Source organism: Austrofundulus limnaeus, unplaced genomic scaffold (genome assembly GCF_001266775.1).
Source record: "Austrofundulus limnaeus strain Quisiro unplaced genomic scaffold, Austrofundulus_limnaeus-1.0 Scaffold120, whole genome shotgun sequence".
NCBI classification, from domain to species: domain Eukaryota; kingdom Metazoa; phylum Chordata; class Actinopteri; order Cyprinodontiformes; family Rivulidae; genus Austrofundulus; species Austrofundulus limnaeus.
In genome coordinates, this window is record NW_013952522.1 from 183,501 (window position 1) to 185,819 (window position 2,319).

The window sequence follows — 2,319 nt, forward strand, 5'->3', positions numbered from 1 at the left end:
TTTTAATACCCGTTTTGAAAATGAAAATCCACTGACCAAAAGATACACTGACCGTTCATAAATGAGTTGTATGATGACTGTCTCTCTGTGACCAAAGGCTGCAGAGATAATTCATGTGGCTTTTGGCCAAATAAGTCTCTTTTACTGAATACATGTCGGCTACTGCCTCCACTTCACCTCTATTTCACTCAATAAAAAGCTAAATAAGATAAATTTCATTCCATTAGTGTGTTGTGTGATTGTTGTTCTGTGAGTAGAAAGTTTTTTTTGTCCTGAGTTTTCCATCCATTCATTTTCTGTACACGCTTCTTCCTTTTCAGGGTTGCGTGGGTCACTGGTGCCCATATCTAGCAGTCACAGTGCGAGAGCAGGGTACACCCTGGACAGGTCGCAAGTCCATCACAGGGCCAGTCCTGAGTTTTCCCATCCTGAAATTCAAAATCTGTAGTCTACTTTTTTCTCAGTTTGCATCCTCTGAGTTTTCCTTTCAGCGAAGGGTGGGCGATACTACGACTTCGATATTGATCTGATACCAAATAAATACTTGGCAAATATATTTGCTACCGAAGTCATCATCAATGCTTTTTACTTGTAATGTGATGTTCAATGAATAACTTTGATATTGCAGGCACCCCTCCTGGTGGTGAAACAGATTATTGTAGGGAGACAGTACGACCTGTCATGGATTATGAACAAACAAGCCTTTTTTCGTTTCTGAAACTAATTTTCTTTTATGCTATCTGAAACAGAAAATGAAACTCAAATCATTTAAAAAATTTTGCTCATCCCCTTTTGACATTAAAAATGAGAAACACTTTGTGTTTGAATTTTAAAACAAATATCAAATATCCACTCAATTCTTGTTTTTTAATACCCGTTTCTAAAATGAAAAACCAATGACCAAAAGATACACTGACCAATGTATCATGTTTTTGATCTGAGTTTGTTTTACAGAATGAAATGTCTGAATGAGTGCTCATCCAAGACAGGTGATTCCATACTTTTTGCCAGGGGTTGTGTCTGTTTAACAGTGAGAGTTTCTGTGACAGGAGAAGACTTCAAACATCAAACTCNATAGCCTGAAGTCTGTAATTTTGACACAATTTGGAACAGGTTTGTATGAAGAGCAAATCTTTCCCACTAAACTGGTCATGTGACTAGGACATATGGGTGTTTAGGAACCCCAGGGGATTAATCGTCAAATTAATCGTTAGCGGCTAAATACCACAATTAATTGTGGTTAAGTTTTTTGCCAATATTCCCCAACCCTATGATAAACAGCATGTCATGAAAACCTAGGCCATTAAAGTATGTCATGAATTACTGGCTTAAACCTAAAAGTATTAGTTCCACCACAAAGCCTATTTTTATATGTATGGTGATTCTTCTACTAACAGCAAATTTACATTTGTGTTTCAAGAGGAGAACAGTAGATTAACATTACGTTTCTGTGAATTTACGTATACGGACAACCTAAAGCGCTGCTCTCCTGATGTTACCTTGTATGCTCCAGGTCTGCTCTCTTTATGTTTGGACACACTGTTCTCATGGATGGTCTCTGTGAAGGCCGGCCATGGAGATGAATGTTCATACTTGGAACGGCTGGAGAAAAGCTGATTGTCACATTTGGAACAAACATAGATCCCTGAAAATTAAAAGGATGATTGCTGATAATGAGTTATCCAAGTTTTAACCAGAATGATTTTGAAATAATTAAATCATTTAGATGTGAACAAAAGTTTGTTTTAATCTGTTAAATTATTCATTCGTATGTTCCTGTACATGACAGCCTAACTTCTGCATTTATTGTGAAAACAATCCAGTGTTGTGTAACCTGAAGGCTGGTTACGAAAGGTTACGAGCTATTATTAAAACTAACTATTTTTTATTATTAACTTAACTATTTTTAAAAGGTTTTAGACGTGGATAACAGCGCATGGATAACAGTGCAAACGTTTTGACTGAATTAATCTCCACACCCACTAAAAAGTCCGTTCATATTATTTGTTTAGCATAAGTTAGCTAACTAGTTAGCTCAAACTAAATAAAAAGYACCAAATGTGTAGAAATTTGAAAGACGTCRAGATACGTTAATGTTACAAATATACCTGGTTTAAAGTGGTCTTTATAGACCTCGCCACCGAAGAAAGAACAAAACGACATCGCTTCGACGGAGTTATTGGTTTCGGTCACATCAGCCGGTCCGGATGTAAACAAAAAGTCAGCGAGAAGACGTTTTCCGGTTGGATCCGAACTTCAAAAATAAAACCGGAAGTTTAAAATAACAATCAATTTTTTTCTAATAATTGTCTTTAACAG

At 36.5% G+C, this 2,319-nt stretch overlaps 1 protein-coding gene across 1 annotated transcript; it reads right to left on the reverse strand.

The window, feature by feature from the left end:
- Positions 1 to 1,499: 1,499 nt before the first annotated feature.
- LOC106522031 (methionine-R-sulfoxide reductase B1-A) lies at positions 1,500 to 2,228 on the reverse strand (the record flags this gene model as incomplete). The annotated part of the gene is given in 2 exon segments (XM_014014873.1): positions 1,500 to 1,645; positions 2,109 to 2,228. Coding segments are annotated over 2 exon segments (201 nt in total), but the record flags the coding sequence as incomplete, so codon positions are not given.
- Between the last annotated feature and the right edge of the window lie 91 nt (positions 2,229 to 2,319).